A 24,375-nucleotide genomic window follows, 5' to 3' on the forward strand; every position below is an offset into this window, starting at 1 on the left:
TCGCTCGTGGTTGTAATCCCCGGGTAATGAAAGGAAATCTGAGTGATCTGTACTTACATTGAGTTGCGGTGAGGCGCCCTCTGGTGGATGTTCTCATGAACTGGAGCCTTGGAAAAGTTCCCACGCTCGAGTTCATATGAGTTCATCCACCAGAGGGCGCATCACCGCAACTCAATGTAAGTACAGATCACTCAGATTTCCTTTCATTACCCGGGGCTTACAGACACGAGCGAGTGCATTAGCGCAGCTCATGGCTGTAAAATAATTAACCCCTTCAGATGGATTACTTCGTGGGACATGACAGTTCATCTGAAGGTATGTATCTTGTGAGTTTATTATTTTGCCAAGCGAGGGTGTTCTGATGGATTGAGAGAACAATAAAATACTAAAACAACCTGTGTGTTTATTTCATTAAAATCATTTTTAATAATGTGTGTGTCTTTTTTAACCCTTTCATACAATTGTATTAATAATGGATAGGTGTCAGAATTGACGCCTCTCCATTATTAATCTGGCTTAATGTCACCTTACAATAGCAAGGTGGCATTAACCCTTCATTACCTCATATCCCACCGCTACACGGGAGTGGGAAGAGAGTGGCCAAGTGCCAGAATAGGTGCATCTTCCAGATGTGCCTTTTCTGGGGTGGCTGGGGGATGATGTTTGTAGCCAGGGGGGGCCAATAACCATGGACCCTCTCCTGGCTATTAATATCTGCCCTCAGTCACTGGCTTTACTACTCTGGCGGAGAAAATTGCGCGGGAGCCCACGCCAATTTTTTCCGCCATTTAACCCTTTATTTGAGCAGCTACAGTGGCCAAATTTTGCACATACACACTACTAACATTAGTAGTGTGGAATATGCAAAAAAAAAGGGGATATGAGATGGTTTACTGTATGTAAACCATGTCTCATATCCTGTCGGGTTTGTGAAGGAGAAATGAGAAGCCGGCAATTGAATTACCGGCTTTTCACAGATATCGCGCTGAATGAAATATAAATACAGAATATATATATATGTGTCTCAATGACATATCTATATATATATATATATGCTGTATATATTTTTTAACGAACATTTGAGCCCATAAATCCATTAGATGTCGGTTTTGCAAGCCTGCGAGAAAATCTCGGCATACGGATGCCATACGGATGTCACACGGATGTCAAAGGGATCATTTGATGTGAGGAAATCGCATCCTCGCACTGCACACGGATCACTGTTTTGGAAACATTTGTGCGATTCTCGTCCGTGAAAAATGGACCGTTTTATTATACGTTAAGTGTGTCCCCGGCCTTAGTCCAGTAATCACCCTACTGAGCATGCTCGTGAGGTGGCGACCTCTCGTTGGTGGTCAGTCATCAGCTGCTCAGGTGACGTGGCAGTTCCGGATTGGTCCACGAGCAAGGTCATGTCTGACTGGACATGAACATGAACATATAAAAGGTTTCCTGGAGTGTGCGTCGGAGCTCTAAGATCATTTCTGTTTAATGAGTGTGTGGAACTTAATGGTAGTGTGGACTTGTCTGCATGTGCTCAGGTCAGGCGTACAGCCTTTCTGTGGATGGGTGCACAAACAGGATCTTGTCTGATAGCTAAATAGACATAAGTTAGGCACTCCAGGTAGGTGCAGTGGTGAGATTTTACTAGTGGTGAATGCCACAGCATCACGCAACCACTGAACTCTTAGCAGTTTTAGCATTGCAATTAGTGTACTGACGAAAGTCTATTGTTGACTGAAACATTTATAACTATTCTGGATTACTCTAAAAAAAAACCTCACCATTACAACTATCTGGAATGCCGAATTTATGCCTACACATTCATGACTGCTAACCTTTAAAATGCTACTTTTAATTTCTGACAGCGGCATGTAACTCGTTCTCTTAGGAGGGTTGTCATTCCTCTCATCCATCAGGGCACCTGACGTGATCATGGGGTGCAGATAGGTTGCCATGACAGGCCAGAGGTCTCGTGATAACCCTTGTGTCTTTCATTATGACATCCCTGTTAAATACAATGTTTAGCTGACGTTCATAGGAGATGGTGATTTTAGCTATACATAGCAGTTCTGATGCACTGCTATAAGTGATCAGAGGATTGCAGCTTCAAGTCTCCTAATGGGACTATTAAAAACTGTAAAATGTAAAAGCAAGTTTCTAAAAATATGAAAAAAAAAACACAAAAGGCTAAGGCTATGTGTCCACCATCCGTAATGACGGCACTATGGACAGAGCGGAAAATTTGCTCCGCCCAAAACGCCGCCCCCTTCTGTACGCGCGGTGATTCCGGATGTGTTCATTGCACACATCCGGGGTCTCCGCACCCCATTCATAGGGCCCTGTGATTTACCTTGCGGCGACGCAGGTAAACAGACATACTGCGATCTAAAAAGACGCGCCGCAAGCCCGTAAACGCAGGCCCGCCGGGTGCTTGTTTGCACGCATAGTGGAGACGGGATTTCATAAAATCCCCTCCACTGTGCTGTAACATCTGGACGCTGCGGGTTGAATGCTGCGGTTGTACATAGCGTTCAATCTGCAGCTAATCCAGATGTAATCCGGCCAGAGGACACATACCTTAAATCTCTCCCCTGTAAACCCATTTAAAAAATGCAAATATTTGGTAATGCTGCATTTGTAAAAGTCTGATCTATCAAAATATAAAATAAATTAATAAAATCGGTAAACAGTGTAGTAAGAAAAAAATCAAGCAGCCAGAATTATGTTTATTAGCCGCTAGTGTTGAGCATTCCGATACTGCAAGTATCGGGTATCGGCTGATACTTGTGGTATCGGAAATCCGATACCGAGTTCCGATACTTTTGTGGTATCGGGAATCGGTATCGGATCCATAATAATGTGTAAAAGAATTAAAATTAAAAATATTGATATACTCACCTCTCCGGAGGCCCCTGCACCTTACCGCTGTTAACCGGCAGCCTTCTTTGCTTAAAATGAGCGCGTTTAGGGCCTTCCATTACGTCCCGGCTTCTGATTGGTCGCGTGCCGCTCATGTGACCGCCACGCGACCAATCACAAGCCGCGACGTCATTCTCAGGTCCTAAATTCCTAATTCTAGGAATTTAGGACCTGAGAATGACGTCACGGCTTCTGATTGGTCGTGTGGCGGTCACATGAGCGGCACGCGACCAATCAGAAGCCGTGACGTCATGGAAGGCCCTAAATGCGCTCATTTTAAGCAAAGAAGGCTGTCAGTTAACAGCGGTAAGGTGCAGGGGCCTCCGGAGAGGTGAGTATATCAATATTTTTTATTTTAATTCTTTATTTTACACATTAATATGGATCCCAGGGCCTGAAGGAGAGTTTCCTCTCCTTCAGACCCTGGAAACCATCAGGATACCTTCCGATACTTGGTGTCCCATTGACTTGTATTGGTATCGGGTATCAGTATCGGTGATATCCGATACTTTTCGGGTATCGACCGATACTATCCGATACCGATACTTTCAAGTATCGGACGGTATCGCTCAACACTATTAGCCACCACAACATTCCAATAAAATGCAATAAGAGACGATAAAAACATTGTATCTACCCTAATATGGTATCAGTAGAAAAGCAAGCACAGAGCATAAAAAAATAAACCAACACACAGCCCCATATCCCGAAAATTGAAAGTATTACTGGTCTTAGGGAAATGGTGACACTATTTTTATTTTTTGCAAATTTCTCATTTTTGTCACCATTTAATTTAAACAAAATGATACATGTTTGGAATATACGTAATCATACTGACCTGGAGAAAATTTTTCCTGGTCAGTTTTACAGTATTATGAACATGGTAAATGAACCCCCCCCCAAAAAATTGTGAAATTACACTTTTTTGCAATTTCAAAGTACTTGGATTTTTCTTCCTGCTTTTTGTTGCATCGCATGACAAAATGAACAATGTAATTCAAAAGTACAAGTCTTCCTGCAAAAACAAAACCTCATACGGCTATGTTGATGGAAAAATAAAAAAGTTAAGTCTCTTCAAACAAAGGGAGGAAAAAACAAAAACTAAAAAATACCTGCTTGTGAATTGGTTAATGTACTTGTTCCATATTGCCATAAGCAGGAAAATCAGGTTTCCAGCGAGACTGTAAGCTAACATCCAAGTTTATTAGATAAATTTAAATTAATTTATTCATGGTTGAAACATCTATACTGAGGCCACAGTTATTTATATGACATATATTACATGTTATTAAGATATCAATAGAAATAAAGCAAGGCAAAGGCCCTATATGGTGTCTTCATATTAGTAATACAGGTCTATTAAATATTAAAAAATATACCTATAAAATAGGCATTTTATAGGTAAATGAGCTATAAAACTTTCCCACTAGTTAACCCCTTTAAAGAACGCCATAAAAAAGGCAAAAAATAATGCTTTTTCATCATATTGCCGAACCAAAAGTGGAATAAAAAAAAAAAAAATACAAGCATAAATAAACATGGTCCAGCTGAAAACGGCATCTTGTCCTGCCAAAAATAAGCCACCAAACAGCTCCATCAGCAGAAAAATAAAAAAGTTATAGCTCTCAGAATAAAGCAACGCAAAAATAATAATTTTTTTCTATAAAACAGTTTTTATTGTATAAAAGAGCCAAAACATAAATAGATTTATAAAAAGGGTATCGCTGTAATCGTACTGACCCGCAGCAAAAAACTTCCCTATGAATTTTTCCACATGGAATGGAATGAACACCCCCACCAAAGAAATTCCTTAATTGATGGGTTTTGTTCATTCTGCCTCCCAAAAATCAGAATAGAAAGCGATCCAAAAATGTAATGTGCCCGAAAATGGTACCAATAAAAACATCAACTAGTCCCACAAAAAAACTCACATGACTTTGTGGGCCAAAAAATGGAAAAATTATAGCTCTCAAAATGCGGTGATGCAAAAACTATTTTTTGCAATAAAAAGCGTCTTTTAGTGTGTGACCACAGCCAAACATAAAAACACGATATAAATCGGGTATCGCTGTAATCGCACCGACCCGAAGAATAAAGTCTCCTAATCATTTATATCGTATGAGGATTGGAGATAAAAATAAATAAAACTAAACCTTCAAATGGTGTTTATTTTTTCGTTCTCCCTCCCAAAGTTTGCAGTAAGGCTCGGGGCACATCAATCCTGCACTCTGCGCCGAACGTTTACACCGGGGTTTCCATGTAAATCTCTGAAATACGTGAATCAGACTGAACACCCGGCAGAAGATTCCCTATAATGTAGCAGATGGAGGTACTGTGGATGCCGTCTGACCTGTGATCCGTTGGTGTCCGTCTTTTTAGGATTGCCTAAAAGTGTCATTGGCCACAGTTTTGTGCAGTACTGAAAAGAACAACAGAGACCAGAGTAACTCTGCTGCCTCATTATACTGAATGGATCCCTCATGGGTTACAACTGAATCATGTCATTCTGAGATTTAGATGGAAACCCCAAAATAAGTGGTCAGCATAGAGCGCCGGATAAATGTGATCCCATACATTATGTGAAATGTTCCCAATAAAAGCTTCAACTCAATCTACAAAAAAAAATATCCTCACACAGGTCTGTCATCTGTTAAAGGAAATACAGGGGGCTTCCACGTTACTAGCAGCACAAAGGCTCTGGGAAAGCAAAATTGCTCCTCACCTGGCAAAAGAAATTCAACAAATCCTGGTTTCCCAAATCCAAATACCCCCTCCTTTCTGAGCCCCACAGTGTACATAAACCACATATAGCCTCCACATTTGGTATTCCTGAAGCGATGAGAGCCTGCCTAACTTATGGGTGCATGCCACCAGAAGCACAGGTTGGGCATAACATGCTGGTGAGTGCAATGTACTGGTCACTAGAGCGTACTGGTCATTAAAACTGCAGTTTGCAATTTTCACTTGGCAACATTAATTGCTGCTTGTTTGGAAAATACCCATGGAGTCAAAATCATCACTACACCTGTAGATAAATTCCCCAAGGGTATAGTTTTGCAAATTGGGTCACTTGAGGGGGGATTCTGCTCTTCTAACAATTAGGGGTTCTGTATATGGAGTCTGCAAACTGTTCTAGGAAAATATGCACTTAAGGAGGTAAATAGCGCTTCATTGCTCCCAAGTCTCTGCATATGGCTAAGTAGTACTGTACAGTCGCATATGGGGTATTGAAACTTTCAGTAGAAATTGCGGGACAAATTTTGGTGCCATTTTACCCACTTCTTGTGTGAAAATATAAAATCTGGGGCTAAAACAAAATTTTTGTTGTAAAAAAAGTAGTGTTTTAACCCCTTAATCCCATATGACGTACTATCCCGTCGAGGTGGGGTGGGCCTTAATTCCCACCGACGGGATAGTACGTCATATGCGATCGTCCGTGCTGACTATCGCAGCTGACATCCGGCACTATGTGCCAGGAGCGGTCACGGACTGCCCCCGGCACACTGCGATCAAACATGATCGCAGTGTTCCGGCTGTATAGGGAAGCATCGTGCAGGGAGGGGGCTCCCTGCGGTCTTCCCTGAGACCCTCGGAGCAACGCGATGTGATCGCATTGCTCCGAGCGTCTCTTACCTCCTCTCCCTGCAGTTCTCGGATCCAAAATGGCCACGGGGCTGCATCCGGGTCCTGTAGGGAGGTGGCTTACCAAGCGCCTGCTCAGAGCAGGCGCTGGTAAGCCAGGAGCGCTGTAAGTCAGATCGCCGATCTGACAGAGTGCTGTGCAAACTGTCAGATCCACAATCTGTGATGTCCCCCCCGGGACAAAGTAAAAAAGTTAAAAAAAATAAAATTCCACATGTGTAAAAGAAAAAAAAAATCCTAAATAAAGAAAAAAATATAAAAATATTATTCCCATAAATACATTTCATTATCTAAATAATAAAAAAAACAATAAAAGTACACATATTTAGTATCGCCGCATCTGTAACGACCCAACCTATAAAACTGTCCCACTAGTTAACCTCTTCAGTGAACACCGGGGAAAAAAAAAAAAAAAAAAAAAACGAGGCCGAAAACAACACTTTATTATCATACTGCCGAGCAAAAAGTGGAATAACACGCGATCAAAAAGATAGATATAAATAAACATGGTACCGCTGAAAACGTCATCTTCTCCCACAAAAAACGAGCTGCCATACAGCATCATCAGCAAAAAAATAAAAAAGTTATAGTTTTCAGAATAAAGCGATGCCAAAATAATTATTTTTTCTATAAAATAGTTTTTATCGTATAAAATCGCCAAAACATAAAAAAATGATATAAATGAGGTATCGCTGTAATTGTACTGACCCAAAGAATAAAACTGCTTTATCCATTTTACCAAATGCGGAACGGTATAAACGCCCCACCAAAAGAAATTCATGAATAGCTGGTTTTTGGTCATTCTGCCTCACAAAAATCAGAATAAAAAGCGATCAAAAAATGTCACGTGCCCGAAAATGTTACCATTAAAAACGGCAGCTCGTCCCGCAAAAATCAAGACCTCACATGACTCTGTGGACGAAAATATGGAAAAATTATAGGTCTCAAAATGTGGAGACGCAAAAACTTTTTTGCTATAAAAAGCATCTTTTAGTGTGTGACAGCTGCCAATCATAAAAATCCGTTATAAAAAAAGCTATAAAAGTAAATCAAACCCCCCTTCATCACCCCCTTAGTTATGGAAAAATAATAAAGTTAAAAAAATGTATTTATTTCCATTTTCCCATTAGGGTTAGGGTTAGGGCTAGGGTTAGGGCTAGGGTTATGGCTAGGGCTAGGGCTAGGGTTAGGGTTAGGGCTAGGGTTAGGGCTATGGTTAGGGTTGGGGCTAGGGATGGAGCTAAAGTTAATGTTAGGTTTGGGCCTAAAGTTAGGGTTAGGGCTAAAGTTAGGGTTAGGGTTGGGGCTAAAGTTAGGGTTGGAGCTAAAGTTAGGGTCAGGGTTTGGATTAAATTTACAGTTGGGATTAGGGTTGGGATTAGAGTTACGGGTGTGTCAGGGTTAAGGGTGTCATTAGGGTTACCATTGGGATTAGGGTTAGGAGTGTGTTTGGATTAGGGTTTCAGTTAGAATTGGGGAGTTTCCACTGTTTAGGCACATCAGGGGCTCTCCAACGCGACATGGCGTCCGATCTCAATTCCAGCCAATTCTGCGTTGAAAAAGTAAAATAGCTCCTTCCCTTCTGAGCTCTACCATGCGCCCAAACAGGGGTTTACCCCAACATATGGGGTATCAGCATACTTGGGACAAATTGCACAACAACTTTTGGGGTCCAAGTTCTCTTGTTACCCTTGGGAAAAAAAAATTAGGGGGGCTAAAAATCATTTTTGTGGGAAAAAAAGGATTTTTTATTTTCACAGCTCTGCGTTGTAAACTGTAGTGAAACACTTGGGGGTTCAAAGTTCTCACAACACATCTAGAAAAGTTCCTTGGGAGGTCTAGTTTCCAACATAGGGTCACTTATGGGGGTTTCTACTGTTTGGGTACATCAGGGGCTCTGCAAATGCAACGTGACGCCTGCAGACCAATCCATCTAAGTCTGCATTTCAAATGGCGCTCCATCCCTTCTGAGCTCTGCCATGCGCCCAAACAGTGGTACCCCCCACATATGGGGTATCAGCGTACTTAAGACAAATAGGACAACAACTTTTGGGCTCCAATGTCTCCTGTTACCCTTGGGAAAATACAAAACTGGGGGCTAAAAAATAATTTTTGTGGAAAAAAAAATGTTTTTTATTTTCACGGCTCTGCGTTATAAAGTGTAGTAAAACACTTGGGGGTTTAAAGTTCTCACAACACATCTTGATAAGTTCCTTGGGGGGTATATTTTCCAATATGGGGTCACATGTGGGGGATTTCTACTGTTTAGGTGCATCAGGGGTTCTGCAAATGCAGCGCGATGCCTGCAGAACAATCTATCTAAGTCTGCATTCCAAATGGCGCTCCTTCCCTTCCGAGCTCTGCCATGCACCCAAACGGTGGTTCCTCCCACATATGCGGTATCAGCATACTCAAGACAAATTGGACAACAAATTTTGGGGTCCAATTTTGCCTGTTACCCTTGGGAAAATACAAAACTGGGGGCTAATAAATAACTTGTGTGGGAAAAGAAAAAGATTTTTTATTTTCATGGCTCTGCGTTATAAACTGTAGTGAAACATTTGGGGGTTCAAAGTTCTCACAACACATCTAGATAAGTTCCTTGGGGGGTATAGTTTCCAATAAGGGGTCACTTGTGGGGGTTTCTACTGTTTAGGTGCATCAGGGGCTCTGCAAATGCAATGTGACACCTGCAGACCAATCCATCTAAGTCTGCATTCCAAATAGTGCTCCTTCCCTTCCGAGCACTGCCATGCACCCAAACGGTGGTTCCCCCCATGTTTGGGGTATCAGCGTACTCAGGACAAATTGGACAACAACTTTTGGGGTCCGATTTGTCCTGTTACCCTTGTGAAAATACAAAACTGGGGGCTAAAAAATCTATTTTGTGAAAAAAAAAGAATTTTTATTTTCACGGCTCTGCGTTATAAATTGTAGTGAAACACTTGGGGGTTCAAAGCTCTCAAAACACATCTAGATAAGTTCTTTAGGGGGTCTACTTTCCAAAATGGTGTCACTTGTGGGGAGTTTAAATGTTTAGGCACATCAGGGGCTCTCCAAACGCAACATGGCGTCCCATCTCAATTCCAGTCAATTTTGCATTGTAAAGTCAAATGGCGCTCCTTCCCTTCCGAGCTCTGCCATGTGCCCAAACAGTGGTTTACCCCCACATATGGGGTATTAGCGTACTCAGGACAAATTGTACAACAACTATTGGGGTCCATTTTCTCCTGTTACCCTTGGTAAAATAAAACAAATTGGAGCTGAAATAAATCTTGTGTGAAAAAAAGTTAAATGTTCATTTTTATTTAAACATTCCAAAAATTCCTGTGAAACACCTGAATGGTGAATAAACTTCTTGAATGTGGTTTTGAGCACCTTGAGGGGTGCAGTTTTTAGAATGTTGTCACACTTCATTATTTTCTATCATATAGACCCCTCAAAATGACTTCAAATGAGATGTGGTCCCTAAAAAAAAAATGGTGTTGAAAAATGAGAAATTGCTGGTCAACTTTTAACCCTTATAACTCCCTAACAAAAAAAAAATTGGTTCCAAAATTGTGCTGATGTAAAGTAGACATGTGGGAAATGTTACCTATTTGTTATGATCTGGTGGCCTAGGAGCAGCATGGACGTACTCTGGAGAAGGTGGTACCTGTACTGACCGCAGACCCTGAACCTAACACCGCAACTAGAAGTAGCCGTGGAATGTACCTAGCGCTCCCTAAACATCTCGACACAGCCAGAGGACTAATTTCCCATAGAGATAGAAAAGGGAAAACTATCTTGCCTCAGAGAAAATCCCCAAAGAACAGGCAGCCCCCCACAAATATTGACTGTGAGAGGAGAGGGAAAAAACATACACAGACTGAAATGAGAATTTAGCAAAGGAGGCCACTTCTAGCTAAATAGAAAGGACAGGACAGAGTACTATGCGGTCAGTATTAAAAAAACTAGAAAATATCCACCACAGAATATACAAAAACTCCACATCTAACTAAAGACATGGAGGGTATATCGACCTCTCCAGAGATTCCAGCTTGGCTGCATAAATCCTTACACAGATTAAGCTGGACAAGAAAAACATGAAATGCACTGAACAATAAGGCCCACAACATGTGGGCAGCAAAAACAAGCAGAACTTATCTTTGTTGAAAAGAACAGCAAGCAGGAGAGACCAGGAAGGGATGTGAATCCTCCAGAAACAATTAACAACTGGCACTGACTAAAGGGTGAAGCCAGACTAAATAGCCCAGTCCAAAGTGGACACACCTGATGACTGCTGTGAAGGACAGACAGCAGCGCTACCACTTATAACCACCGGAGGGAGCCCAAGAGCAGAATTCACAACACCTATTAAGTATTTTGTGTGACATATCTCTGTGATTTAAGGGCATAAAAATTCAAAGTTGGAAAATTGCAAAATTTTCTAAATTTTTGCCAAATTTCCATTTTTTTCACAAATAAATGCAAGTTATATCGAAGAAATTTTATGACTATCATGAAGTACAATATGTCATGAGAAAACATTGTCAGAATCGCCAAGATCCGTTGAAGCGTTCCAGAGTTATAACCTCATAAACGGACAGTGGTCAGAATTGTAAAAATCGGCCGGTCATTAACGTGCAAACCACCCTCGGGGCTTAAGGGGTTAATCTTCACTGCCCAATGGTTTAAAATTCAGTGATACACCCATAGTGTCAATATGATCAATGCATCCCTAGATTAATTAATTGAGAGGTGTAGTTTGTAAAATGGTGTCACTTTTAGGGGGTTCTGCTGTTCTGGCACTTCATTTGCTCTCCAAGTGGGTCTTGGCACCTGCAAACCATAACAGTAAAATCTGGTGCTACTTGCCTTCTGAGCTTTGAACTATGCCTGAAAAATAGTTTTTACATTATAATAGATGACATGTAGAGTATTAGTGCACTCAGGAAAAAATGTACCTCAGATTGTTGTAAAAAAATGTCTTATTCTCCCTCAGAAAAATTAAAAACTTGGGGCTAAAACAACAGTTTTTGTGAGAAAAATCTGATTTTATTATTTTCATGGCTCAAGCTTATAAACTTCTGTGAATCACCAGGAGGTTCAAGGTGCTCATTACGCATAGATTTTTTGAGAGGTCTAGTTTTCAAAATGGGATTTTCACTGTTTAGACATGTCAGCAGCTCTCCAAATGGGACATGACGTCCGCTAATGATTCCAGAAAAGTTCACATTCAAAAAGTTAAATGGCGCTCCTTCCTTCTGAGCTCTGTCATGTGCCCAAACAGTGGTTTTCTCCCTCATATCGGGTGTCGGTGAACTCCGGAGAAATTGCACAACAAATTGTATTGTGCAATTTATCCTGTTACCCTTACGAAAATACAATACTTTGTGCTAACAACATATTTGTGGGGAAATTTTTTTATTTTATTTTTGTAGCTCAGCTCAGCATTATAAACTTCTGAGAAGTTCATCACACATCTAGATCATTTTCCTGAGGGGTTTAGTTTAAAAAAGGTCATCACTTGTGGGGGATTTTTACTGTTTAGGCAGATTAGGGGCTCTCCAAATGGGGCATGATGTTCGCTAATGATTCCAGGAAATTTTGCATTCTAAAAGCCAAATGGCGCTCATTCCCTTCTGAGCTCTGCGGTGCTCCCAAACAGTGTTTTTCTCTCTCATATGGGGTATCGGCATGCTCAGGAGAAATTACACAACAAATTTTGGGGTCCATATTTAACTTTTACCATTGTCAAAATAAAAAAATATTTGATTTGAATACTTGTGAAGCACCTGAAGGATTAATAAACTTCTTGAATGTGGTTTTTATCACCTTGAGAGGTGCAATTTTTAGAATGATGTCACTTTTGGGTATCTTCTGTCATATAGAGTCCTTAACTTTAATTTGTAAATCGCTAGTCAATTTTTAACCCTTAAAACTTCCTAACAAAAAAAATGCTGTTTCCAAAACTGTGCTGATGTAAAGTAAACATGTCGGAAATGTTACTTTATTAACTATTTTGTATGACGTATCTCTGTGATTTAAGGGCATGAAAATTCAAAGTTGGAAAATTGCGCAATGTTCCAAATTTTTGCAAAATTTCAGTTTTTTCATAAATAAACACAACTCATACTGAAAACATTTTACCACTATCATGAAATACAATATGCCATGAAATAACAGTCTCAGAATCATCGGGATCTGTTGAAACGTTCCAGAGTTATTACCTCATAAAATGACAGTGGTCAGAATTGTAAAAAATTGGTCATTAACATGCAAACCACCCTCAGGGGTAAATGAGTTAATGCAATGTTGCGGCAACCCAAAAAAAATGGAAATATGTCATTTTGACTATTTTCTCTTTACACAGTTTACCGATCAAATTAATTACTTTTATATATTGATAGATCGGGCAATTTTCAATGTGGCGATACCAAATATGTGTATTTTTCATTGTTTTATTTTGAATGGGGCAAATGGTGGGTGATTTTAACTTTTATATGTTTTTATATTATCTCTGTACTACCTCTCTAATTAAAGACCTTCCTTGCTTGGGCTAAGAGTTTTGGTGGGTGGCATTCTATTGGCCGGTTTGTTGTGGTACCATCTTCCTTCCATTTGATGATAATGGATTTGATGGTACTTTGTGAGACCATCAGACATTGCGATCCTTTTTTATAAGCCAACCCAACCCTGATTTGTACTTCTCAACAACTTTGTCCCTGACTCATTTGGAGATCTCCTTGGTCTTCGTGGTGTTGTTTGGTTACTGGTACCTCTTGTTTAATGTTGTTGCAGCCTCTGTGGAATTTTGCAAAAGGTGGACTTCCTTTCACTAAGCATGTGACTTATGAAGGTAATTGCTTGCACCAGAAAATTTTAGGGGCTTCATCGCAAAAAGGGTGAATACATATGCACATGCCAATTTTTAGTTATGTGATCCCATAAATTTAATGTATGCCTATATTTTTCTCACTTCACTTCACAAACTTAGATTATTTAGTGCTGAAACATAATACACAAGTCAAATTACAAAAATATTTAAACACAGGTTATTATGTAAAAAAAGAGATACAAAGCCAAGTGTGGTGAATGCTTTTGCAATCCACTGTAGTTGATCCTTACAATGAATATCATAGAGGAACAAAAAAACACTGCGAGAATTGCTATTTTGTTTGATTATCATGCCTCCTAATAACATAATAAACAATTTTAGTCATAAAAAGTCATTTGCACCTCATAGTTTTACAAATAATAGCTGCAACTCATCATGCAAGCATTAAACTCTTGTTCACTTCTCTTGATGGAAAAAAAATGTCATGGGCCTTTATATTTAATGATAAAAAACCTAATATTTTTAAGTGCTTTTATAGTAGGAAAGTAAAAATAAAATAAATATTTTTGGAATTTCAATAATCTTATAAACTCAGCAAATAAAGTTATTTAGGGGAACAACCAAACTAAGAATTTAAGGTCCAAAAGGTTTCAGATTTTTGAGAATTCAACATAAGTATGTGAAATGTAAAAGCTCTAGAACTGAAGTGGACCTACCAACTGTAAAATACCAAAGAAGGAACTGCAATCTTTTTTGAAGAACTGGTAAGAATATACCAATTTTCAAATTCTCATTTCCTATATCATGCACAGGCAGTGATTGTTCTAAATAAATGACTAAGGATCAAAATACAAAAAAATAGAAAATGTAAACCTAGTCAAAACAGCTAAGGATATGATGCCATTTTAAAAATATACTCAAACAAAAAAAGGGAATTAGTACAATGTGGAGAAAATTAGGAACATACCTTGCTAGAGAGGAATTTCAAAGAATCCTCAAATAATTAAATAAAATAGGAAAAACTGTATGATCAGAAAAATGGAGATAAATTCTGTTTAGAATATTAAACAGAGTAAATTATTCATTCCACATCCTTATAATACATACGGAAAACTCCTATAACAATATTCCAACATGTGGCCACTGGCATGCAAAATGCCAGCATATGTTTAAGGTCATGTTAGGCATAAAATGTATTAGAAAAGGGAATTACATCTTGTCAAAGTCACATATGGATTTGAGAGAAATATCAATTATTGGATGTGCATATTTCACTATAGAGATTGCAATGTGCCAAAATTGGATTGAAGATACCATCCGCTCAATAAATAAAAAAAAAGAATGGAAAATATCCAATAATTCTGTCAAGATTATTTACTGAGCCACTAGATATAAAATAGGTGCTTTTGCAGAAATGAAGCAAGAAGGGAGGTGGGTTAAAAAAAGGTTGCGGTTTTCTCTATTCTTTCTCTTTTTTTAACAGTATTACCTAATTCTTTGTGTTATTGTATAATTCTTTGAAAACTATCAAAAGTTATTTTACTATCTAAGCAATAGGGATGTGCGGACTCGTGTAAGTTCGGGTTCTGGTAACCTAGCCCAAACTTTATTTGAAAGTTAGGTTCAGGTACCAGAACAGTATCCAAACCCAAATCTCACTAAAATGAAAGGTTACCCGAACTGAGAAAGGAAAACAATTCTCTCTCTCTCCTTACCCCAGAACTCTGAACATTGCTATGGAGTGCAGGGGAAAGTCCATGTTCGGAGTTTAGTACTGGACAGTAACTGTCTAGTACTAGTGATGGGTGAGCCAAGAGATGTTTGTGTCCAGCGGGTTCAGCTGAACATCTAAAAAAATTCAATTTGGATACCAGAATGGTTCCCGAACCTGAACCCAGAGCCCCTTTAGATGAATGGAGGGCTCAAACATCCATTGTTTGCCAAGCTGTCATCTGCGTGACAGCACAGAAAGCAAGGGCTCTGACTGGCTGTAAGATCATTACCGCTGGTCAGAGTGCAGCGGTGCCCATACTGTCAGATGACAGCTTTAGCCAGCAGCTGTGATCAGCAGTACAAAGGTTACAGTTGGTCACAGGCGTCAGCTGATGAGAGAGTATTAATCTCATCAGCGTACACCTGCTGTCACTGATAAGAGCGAGAGCAGGCACCGCTGATGGGAGTATTCATCAACAAGTGCCTGAGCTATAAATAAATACATTAATTTAAAAAAATTACATGGGGTCTCTTCTATATTATAGAACCAGTGCATGCAAAACCGACAGCTGCGCGCTGCAACCCTCAGGTGTCAACTTTAGCAAGGCTGGTTATCAAGAATACAGGGGTTACAATGCTGTCTATTAAATTATTTAAATAAATATTTTTAAAAAATGGCGTGGAGTCCCTAATTTTTGACAACCAGCCAAGCAAAAGCTAACAGCTGTGGGCTGGTATTCTCAGTCTGGTAAGGGGAATGGTTATCTATTATTATTTAAATAATAAAAAAAAAAACAGCCTGTGGTCCCCCCCCTCATTTTTGACAACCAGCCGAACTAAATATGGATATGGTTGTTGTCTGTCAACCATTTTTCAGAAATAGGAGATTGACAAAAGGAAAAAAATAATAATAAAGCAATGGCATCTACAAAACAAACCAAGATATTCATATACTGTAGGTACACAATCAAGATGTCACATAAATACCCATAATCTAATTTCATGCAATACAAACTGTTTACATACAGTAGAGCAAGTAGTGAGAGGGTCATAGCGATAGCCTGATTCTTTACCTTGTTTTACTCCCTAATGACACCCCCTACCTTGCTGCGGAGATTCGCGCAAGTTTGTGGCTCCCTCGCTCACCATGGTTTTGCCTTAGTTTGCCCTACATAACCCTGTTAAGTAGATATTCCTCACTAAAGAAGGGGAGATAATTCAATGAGCAACAAACAATTATCCCTATATGGGAATATAACAACCAAGTGACAATGCAGCCAAATAAAAAATATATCTGTTGTCATAATGATTTATCCCATCACAGACATAAAAAAGATCCCTATGGACAAGGGATTACTGATGTAGGCAATTAACATTCATAATTTAAGACATAATAATTCAATGAATCTGGCAATATCACAATATGTACTGCATAAAACATTTCATGAAGAGGGATCCCAATAAAGTCCTAATAGTTATACAGATATGGCGTAGTAGTGACCATAGCATAATGTGCTAATCATGCTAAAGTGCTTAACATATAGTGAATGGACATGATTTACAAATCAACAATTGCAACATGTCAATCGATTGAAAAACAGCATATATCATTGCTTGTCAGCAAGGGTAGACACAAGAGATAAATTAATCTTTTGAGGTTCGGATCAGCTATGTTTGCCGAACTTACTGATGTTGCCAAACATAATCGAACAGCATTGAACTAAATGGGAGGGAAAACCAAACACATAGACAACACCTTCAGTGGTTCTCAAAAGCTGTCAAACCAGCTCAAATTAGGGACAGACATGAGGAAAAAAGGCATCAATTGACCCATCATTTGCACTATAAATAAATAATTTAAACAATTGACATGGGTTCCCCTGTATTTTTTAAAACCAGCCAGGCAAAACTGACAGCTGCGGGCTGCAACCCTCAGCTGTCAGCTTTAGCAAGGCTGGTTATCAACAATACAGGGGCCACCACTCTGTTTATCAAATTATTAAAATAAATAATTAAAAAAATGGAGTAGAGTTCCCCCTAATTTTGACATCCAGCCAAACTGAAGCTGACAGCTGGGCACTGGTATTCTCAGGCTGGTAAGGGGCCATGAATATTGCTGCCCCCAAGCCTGAAAAATAGCAGCCTGCACCCCAGAAAAGGTGCATATATTAAATTTGCCAATTCTGGCTCTTTGCCCATCTTTTCCCACTTGCCCTGTGGCAGTGGCAAGTGGGGTTCATATTTGTGGGGTTGTTGTCACCTTTGTATTGCCTGTTGACATCAAGCCCACGGCTTAGTAATGGAGAGACGTCTATAAGACACCTGTCCAATACTAACCCCATAGTAACCCCCATAAAACACACCCAGAATAAAGTCCTTTATTTGAAATAATGACACACACTCCTTCATTGACTCTAAATTAAACCATACTCACGTCATTGCCCAGTCCACTGACGCTCATGTCCCCTACAAATTAATTAAGATACTAAACAATCATATTTCTCAGCTCTCCTTAGTGAAGAGATAATTTTATAATGCTCTATGATGATCCTGAAGACTAGTAGATCAGTCACTAATGTGACTGTTCTACCCGGCAGCCAGCGACACACTGAAAGGAGTGTGTAATCAGTCCTGCAGTGTGTAGCGCTGATCTGCTGTGAGAAAGTTCACCAGAATTTATCAGTGAAGTTTCTGCTACACACTGCAGGAGTGATTACACGGTTTTGTCAGTGTGTCACCAGCTGCTGAGTAGAACAGTCTCATCAGCTGATGTGACTGTTTTACAAGTTATTTGAATCATGAAGGGACAGTATGGATTACGGCAGATAGTAAGGGATATGGTGGTTCATTATTTTTTCTCCTTTCCAGGTGAGAATTGCATTTCATTGGAGAATTAGGTGTTAAGGTTAGTATATGGTGTTTTTTTTTATTATTTCAGATTTCTTACAGAAGACAAAGGCTTCAGGGATTCGGTGTAAAGTGAGTACATACTGTGCTTTTAATTTATTTTTATTTTATTTCACTATTTATTTTTTTCATTTTAACTTTGTTTTTTCTTTACTTTGAGCACAGGTGCCAGCAGATGGGTCTACTTGCTGTTATTAGCTACAGCAAGCGCAGGCTAATGGGAGTTATAGTCTCTCATCAGCGGATGCCTGCTGACCTGTAATCTGACAGAAGATAGTGATCTTACTGGCAGTAATGTTACTGCTGATCAGAACCGCCATGTACTCACAGCCTTAGTGGAAACTTGATCATTTACCAAATTTTGTTATTTTTGAGGAAAATGCTCGGCAATCTGAACACAAACCCAAATCTGCAATGTCCGTGCAGACTTTGAGGTTGGCAAATGTTTTTCAAACAAGTTCTCATCTCTAGTAAAGACCCCACATAGCTACCAGTTCAACCTGACCTCAATGTGTTTCCACGTCCTCATCTTTGTTTCATCAGGAGGATTTTTGAAAAATGTCTTCTAACCCCTTACCGACATCGGGAGCACATTTACGCCGATGTTGGGGTCCCTCCCTTTGATGTGGGCTCCGGCGGTGAGCCCACATTGTTCCAGGAACATGTCAGCTGTTTTGAACAGCTAATGTGTGCCCGCAGTAGCTGTGGGTGGAATCACAGTCAACCCACAGCTATTAACCAGTTAAATGCCACTCTCAAACTCTGACAGTGGCATTTAAATCACGCTTCCGGCTGTCGGGCCAGAAATACGCGCACCCGTGAACCCTGTCATGTGATCATGGGTCACCGGTGTGTTGGCATGACAACCTGAGGACTCCTGTAGACCTCTATGGTTGTCAGAGCCGGCTTGCTGTGAGCGCCACCCAGTGGTCGGCGCTCATATCTAATGAGCAATTCTGCTATATAGAGGAGATCTGATCATCACCTCTATGTAGCAGAGCCGATCGGGTTGTGGCAACTTCTAGTCTCCTATGGAGATTTTTGAAGCATGCCAAAAGTAAAAAAAAAAATGTTTTTCAAAATATTACAAAAATAAAAAAAATAAAAGGTTCAAATCACCCCTCTTTCACCCCATTCAAAATAAAACAATAAAAATAAAATCAAACATACACATGTTTGGTATCGCCGCGTTCAGAATTTCACAATCTATCAATTAAAAAAAGGTTTAACCTGATTGCTAACAGCATAGCTAGATAAAAAGTCAAAACATCAAAATTACATTTTTTTGGCGCCATGACATTGCACTAAAATGCAATAACGGGCGATCAAAAGATCATATCTGCACCAATATGGTATCATTGAAAATCTCAGCTCAGCAAGCAAAAAGTAAGCCCTCAACCCGACCTGAGATCACGAAAAATGGAGACGTTATGGACATTTTAAAATGGAGCAATTTTCTTTTTTTTTAACAAAGTTTGGAATTTTTTTTCACCACTTAGATAAAAAAGAACCTAGACAAGTATGATGTCTATGAACTTGTAATGTCCTGGAGAATCATAATGGCAGGTCAGTTTTATTATTTAGTGAACCTAGTAAAAAAGCCAAACAATAAACAAGTGTGGGATTGCAACTTTTTTTGCAATTTCACCGCACTTGGAATTCTTTTCCCGTTTTCTAGTATGCAACATGGTAAAACCAATGGTGTCCTTCAAAAGTACAACTATTCCTGCAAAAAATAAGCCTTCACCTGGCCAAATTGACTGAAAAATAAAAAAAGTTATGGCTCTGGAAAGAAGGGGAGTGAAAAACAAAAATGCAAAACCGAAAAAAGCCCTGGGCTTTAAGGGGTTAAAGGAGTAGGTAAACTGCTGTATATTCAAATAGCCATTGCTGGAAAACGAGCATCAGCATAAAAAAGTCATAATTATATGTTGATGAAAAAATCAAAGTTATGTCTTTTAGAACACTTTGATAAAAAAAAATAGTGCAATCTTAATTCGTTAAATAGATTTGCAAAACATTTATAACACATATAAATGAGAAAGTCATAAAAGATGATGAAAATGATCTTACTAAGTAAAAGATACAATAAGTAAAATAAGATTTCCTTATCAAGGCGTACAAACTAATCTATGGAAAACGCTTTTACATGGTTTTGTACTGGAGACAAAATACTGCAGGTGATATGCTTAGCAGTTCTGAACAAACTGGGGAGGATCTAATTTATTAGGGCTCGCTCAAAACAGAATAAATCAGAAGAGTGCAATCCAATAAAATATTGGATAACACTTCATCCATTATTATTCTATGGGGCAGCTCATCTCTGCAATTATTTTTCCAAGCCAAATCGGCATGCGAAAAAACAATTGCAGCACACTGCGAATGGCTGCAAGAATCAGCACGTACCAATACAAGTCTATGGGTGCATGTGAAATATCAACATTAATGCCGGCAATGAAGGATATAGAGAAATTAATTTCTATGTCTCCTCCGCACCTGTGCTCCGATTCTCTCTGCCAGAGGATAGGAGCACAGAGCACTGACACTTGACTCATGCTCAGTAGTGTATTGCTTCCAATGTTCTTGCATCAAATGCTATACGCTAGTGTGACTCTGGCCTCAAGATAGTGAGTTTTTTTTTTTATAAAGAAAGCAATATGTTGGAATATGGCCATATTTGCTATAAGGCAGAAGACCTGAGCCTAGGGTGGCGCACTACTAATAGTTGAGCTAACAAGCAGAATAAAAAGTTTTTTTCTAAAACCCATTTTTCTCTATATTGCTGTGTGTGCTAGCAAAGTGGTGTGCTTGCAGGGACAAGTGGAAATTTGGTACAAGCTGTCATTTAGCACTAAAGAGCAATGAGCAAAGGAGTCCATCAATAGGAGAGCTGGCTACACATTCTGTCTCACTGAAAGATGCAAAGCTTTCTGCGGTACTTACATTCATTCTCACTATTTCACATGTGGAACTATTTTTACTAAATGCAAAAGGAGACTTCAGAACACTGTACTGCCTGCTGGTTCACTAAAGATCCCCCTTTCCTTTGCTACCGCACACCACTAAGGAAAGGAGGAAGACGTTGTGAAACCACAAGGTTAGCACATGGTGGTAATAGTTGTGTGTCTAAAGAAAAAAGAGGTAACCAAATTGTTAAGTATGTCTGCATCTACAGTATTCACCATGAGGGGTGGTTAATGTGATCTGCATTATGGGTGTGTGGATCATGTTGATCTTCCCCGTGCTGTTACCACAAGTTCAGCAGTTGAAGCCCAGGTGACACACATAGCTGGACTCCTGTGGACACTGCAGGGATTGAGAAGAATTTCAGTTTTATTCTAAGATGACATCAACCATATCAGATTAGTGTGGGTCTGTGTTGTGAATTCTGTTCTCGAACTCCCTCCGGTGGTTATGAATGGTACTTCGGTGAGTTCTGTCCATGGACTCCCTCTGGTGGCTGTGAGTGGAGCTGCTGGCTCTGAGGTTCTTTCCTCAGCTGACCTCGTTTAGTTCTAGGCTGCTGCTCTATTTAACTCCACTTAGATCATTACTTGATGCCAGCTGTCAATGTTCTAGTACTGGTTCAGTTCCCTCTTGGATCTCTCAGATGACCTGTCTACTCCAGCAAAAGCTAAGTCCCTGCTAGCTTATTTGTTTACCACTGTTTTTCTTGTCCAGCTTGCTATCATGATTTGGCCTGGCTAGCTGGAAGCTCTGGGATGCAGAGTGGCACCTCCACGCCGTGAGTCGGTGCGGGGGTCTCTTTTGCACACTCTGCGTGGTTTTTTGGTAGTTTTTTATGCTGACCGCACAGATACCTTTTCTATCCTCAGTCTGTCTAGTTAAGTCCGGCCTCCTTTGCTGAAACCTATTTCATTCCTGTGTTTGTGACTTCCATCTTAACTCACAGTCAATATTTGTGGGGGGCTGCTTATTTCTTTGGGGAATTTCTCTGAGGTAAGTTAGGCTTTATTTTCTGTCTTTAGGGGTAGTTAGCTCTTAGGCTGTGAAGAGGCGTCTAGGTAGAGTCAGGTACGCTCCACGGCTATTTCTAGTTGTTTGTGATAGGATTAGGGGTTGCGGTCAGCAGAGCTCCCACTTCCCAGAGCTTGTCCTGTATTACTATTTTGCTCATCAGGTCATTCCTAGTGCTCCTAACCACCAGGTCATCATAACAGGTCTGACACCCATCACCTTCACTGATCTGCTGTTACCAGTTTCTGTGTAGTGGCCAGAAGTATATCTTACATGAAGATCAACAGCACAATATACTGTGTCATCATGACCATTGTTGAGTATGTTCAGTATTGTAGATCAGCTTCTATTCTCTTAAATATAAGTTGACTTGCAATTCCTGGCAACAGCCACTACACAGAAACCACTACATCTTTTGGTGGCTGAAGGAATACTTGCAGTATTCTCTTACAAAGCAGAAGAAGCTATATAACGACTGTATAACCACTGTATAGCCATTGTATAACCTTCTGCACCTGCTACAGTATGTTCTATACAAGCACATCGTATATGCAGGAGAAAAAATAAACACTTGACTATGAGAATCTTACACAGCAATCCTGACCTTCCTTTCCCTTTAATTGAAAATAAAAACTAAAATTATTGCCTCCAAACCATAAAGTTGTTAACTCTGCTAACAGTTTTATGCAAATGGCAAATGACAACTCCATTTTCCTTTAGATTTGGATTTATTTGGCTCTGTATTACCTAGCAAGTACGCTTCATGAGGTCATTTATGTTAATGGATAAATTGCACTTGAGATGCTTTGTAAGGCAGTTTACATATAATAATAGCGGTTAAACAGTTAACACTTGTTAAGAAACATAACACTTTGGCCATAACATTTTAGCATCAGTGGATATTTGCACCAGCTCCAGCACATCAACCAATAATAAGCATTGCTTTAAAATAAAATAATTTTTACTCACCTGACCTGGTTTTGCATTTTCACATACAAAGGTCTCATAGTGTTCTGCAAATTCTGGTGCATGATCATTAATGTCCTGTATCTTTATATACACTTGTACATATCTGCTAAGCTTGGGATTTTCTAAAAAAAAAAAAAAAATAGATGTAAAAAAGGTAAATTATTATTCAAAGCAATTAAATATAAATTGAGATGTAACATGCCTGATGCAAATTTTATTAAAATATTACAAGATTAGACTGACTGCAATTATTCTCAAACTAATAATAATAGAAGCAATTTTAATAAATTTGCAGATGTTGCACATTGTCATTCAGACAATAATTGGGGATTGGGAATAATATTAGTTGAAATCTGCACCTACAGAGTTTGAATATCAGGAGTGTTCAGGGCAGCTACAGCCATGCACTACTTTTTTCCCATTCACTTGAATATGAAGTAAAATAGCTAAATGGCTGCTGCCAAATATTGTAAGTGTGGGCTGCTGTCTTCAGTCCCAAACACTGCTTATATTTCATCTCTGTGGATACAGATATCATCTATTCGGTGGTGGTGCTGGCCATCAGGTCATCTGTCACGGGCGATGATGTTATACCCAAAAGAAATTACCTTGAATAAACTTTGAAGCCTGGTTCTTGTGGTCACATCATCGCTGTGAGCTAGGACCGCAAGGGCGAGACTGCAGAGGCTACTCGTGGTCCTTTTTCACTGGTGTAATGTCACATCATGCCTGTGAAAAATGACCTCATTCTTGTGGTCATGGATCATGGGTGATAATGTTACTGACGTGATACCCCTGAGAAAATTGGTGGACAATTTTGAACCAATTTGGATGTCTTCAGATCTGTGGAGATTTGTTTTAATTAATAATTGGGTAAAACAGGGACTGTGTGAGAGAGTCTTTATTCAAATAAAATGTGTTTTTTTCCTGAGTATGTGTATTTTTTTCTTTTAATTTACTGGGTTAGTAATGGGGGTGTCTGATAGATGCCTCTCCATTACTAACCTATGGGCTTGATGTCAGTTGACATTACAAAACTGACATCAACCATATAAACTATTACCCCTCTTGCCAAGCACCAGGGCAAGCGAGATGAGCCTAGGCTAAGATCTAGAACTGGTGCATGTAATGCATGTGCCATTTTTGAGGTGGCTGAGGACTGGTGTTATTAGTCAGGGAGAAGGCCAAGATTAGGTCACAGCTTTCTGTTTAGCCTTAGCTGGTTATTAAATATTAGGGGACCCCAAATGATTTTTTGAAGGGTCCCTCTTTTTAATAAACATTACAAGCTTAACAGAAAGCTGAATGCTGATATTAATAGGCTGGGAGCCTTTAAGGATATTGGTCCCTTCCCAGAAAAATAAAAGAAGATCCCAGCTATCTGCTTGCCCTCAGCTGGTTATTAAAAATAGGGGGGACCCCAT

At 39.6% G+C, this 24,375-nt stretch overlaps 1 protein-coding gene across 2 annotated transcripts in view; it reads right to left on the bottom strand.

Annotated features, from left to right (window-relative positions):
* LOC143782355 (cadherin-9-like) overlaps positions 1-24,375 on the bottom strand; it is a 343,076-nt gene that overhangs the window by 37,838 nt on the left and 280,863 nt on the right. Inside the window, exon 9 of one of the 2 annotated variants that reach the window (XR_013216937.1) lies at positions 22,957-23,073. Coding sequence is in view for 1 of the 2 variants with exons in the window: in XM_077269717.1 (XP_077125832.1) it covers positions 22,952-23,073 (122 nt within the window). In the remaining variant the exon portion in view is untranslated. Of the gene's footprint in view, positions 1-22,951; positions 23,074-24,375 lie in introns of both variants that reach the window. The other variant, XM_077269717.1, reaches the window with a different exon arrangement.

This window comes from Ranitomeya variabilis, chromosome 6, assembly GCF_051348905.1.
Source record: "Ranitomeya variabilis isolate aRanVar5 chromosome 6, aRanVar5.hap1, whole genome shotgun sequence".
Classification (NCBI taxonomy): Eukaryota; Metazoa; Chordata; class Amphibia; order Anura; family Dendrobatidae; genus Ranitomeya; species Ranitomeya variabilis.